Source organism: Aplysia californica, unplaced genomic scaffold, assembly GCF_000002075.1.
Source record: "Aplysia californica isolate F4 #8 unplaced genomic scaffold, AplCal3.0 scaffold00277, whole genome shotgun sequence".
NCBI classification, from domain to species: Eukaryota; Metazoa; Mollusca; class Gastropoda; order Aplysiida; family Aplysiidae; genus Aplysia; species Aplysia californica.
In genome coordinates, this window is record NW_004797547.1 from 656,576 (window position 1) to 657,470 (window position 895).

At 55.5% G+C, this 895-nt stretch overlaps 1 protein-coding gene across 1 annotated transcript; it reads left to right on the forward strand.

Annotated features, from left to right (window-relative positions):
- Window positions 1-368: 368 nt before the first annotated feature.
- On the forward strand, window positions 369-840 carry LOC106012159 (putative amine oxidase [copper-containing]; the record flags this gene model as incomplete). The annotated part of the gene is given in 1 exon segment (XM_013084196.1): window positions 369-840. A coding segment is annotated over 1 exon segment (335 nt), but the record flags the coding sequence as incomplete, so codon positions are not given.
- Window positions 841-895: the final 55 nt, after the last annotated feature.

Here is an 895-nt window from a genome sequence, read left to right on the forward strand (position 1 = left end):
CATACACACACACACACACACACTCATACATTCACACACACATACACCCACATACATACACTCACATACACACTCATACACACTCATACACACACACATACACACAAACACAGTAACGCACACTCACACAGAGACACACACACACTCACACACATACGCTCACACACACAGACCCACACACACACAAAAACCCCACACACACCTAATATACACACATTTGAAAATGTGTAGTGCACATGTATACAGTCACGTGACGTAATTATAGCACACAGATGCACAGTCACGTGACGTAAATATAGCACACAAATGTCCAGTCACGTGACGTAAGTGTACCACACAGATGTACTGTCACGTGATGTGATGTCCCCAGGACCTGGTGGCGTGGGTCACGCTGTCCGACCACGTGATCCCCAGCTTGGAGGACCTCCCTAACAGCGCCACGGTGGGGCGAGAGATGTCCTTCTACCTGTCTCCCTTCAACTACTTCCCCGAGAGTCCTACCATGTCCTCCCGGGACGCCGTGTTCCTCGGTCTGGCAGACCCACAGGATCCGGCGCGGGGTCTCCGCTACTTCCCGCAGGGGGGACCCACTGAGGAAGCCCCGCCCCCCGCCTGTCAGCTGGACTTTGTGAACGCGTCAGTTCCGTGGATCGAGAGGCCGGACTCGCTGGTGGAAGCCACGGTCCACGACGGGGTCTTCTAGACGTTTTACGGCCGGTCCAGCTCACGGCTGGCTCCACGCGATCCTCTTCTCAACAGTGACTCTTCTCCCTCCCCTCTCCCACCAACCCCCCATCACCCTCACCACCCTCTACACCACTCTCACATCCCTTCACCACCCTCTCCACCACTCTCACATCCCCTCACCACCCTCTCCACCACTCTCACATCCCCT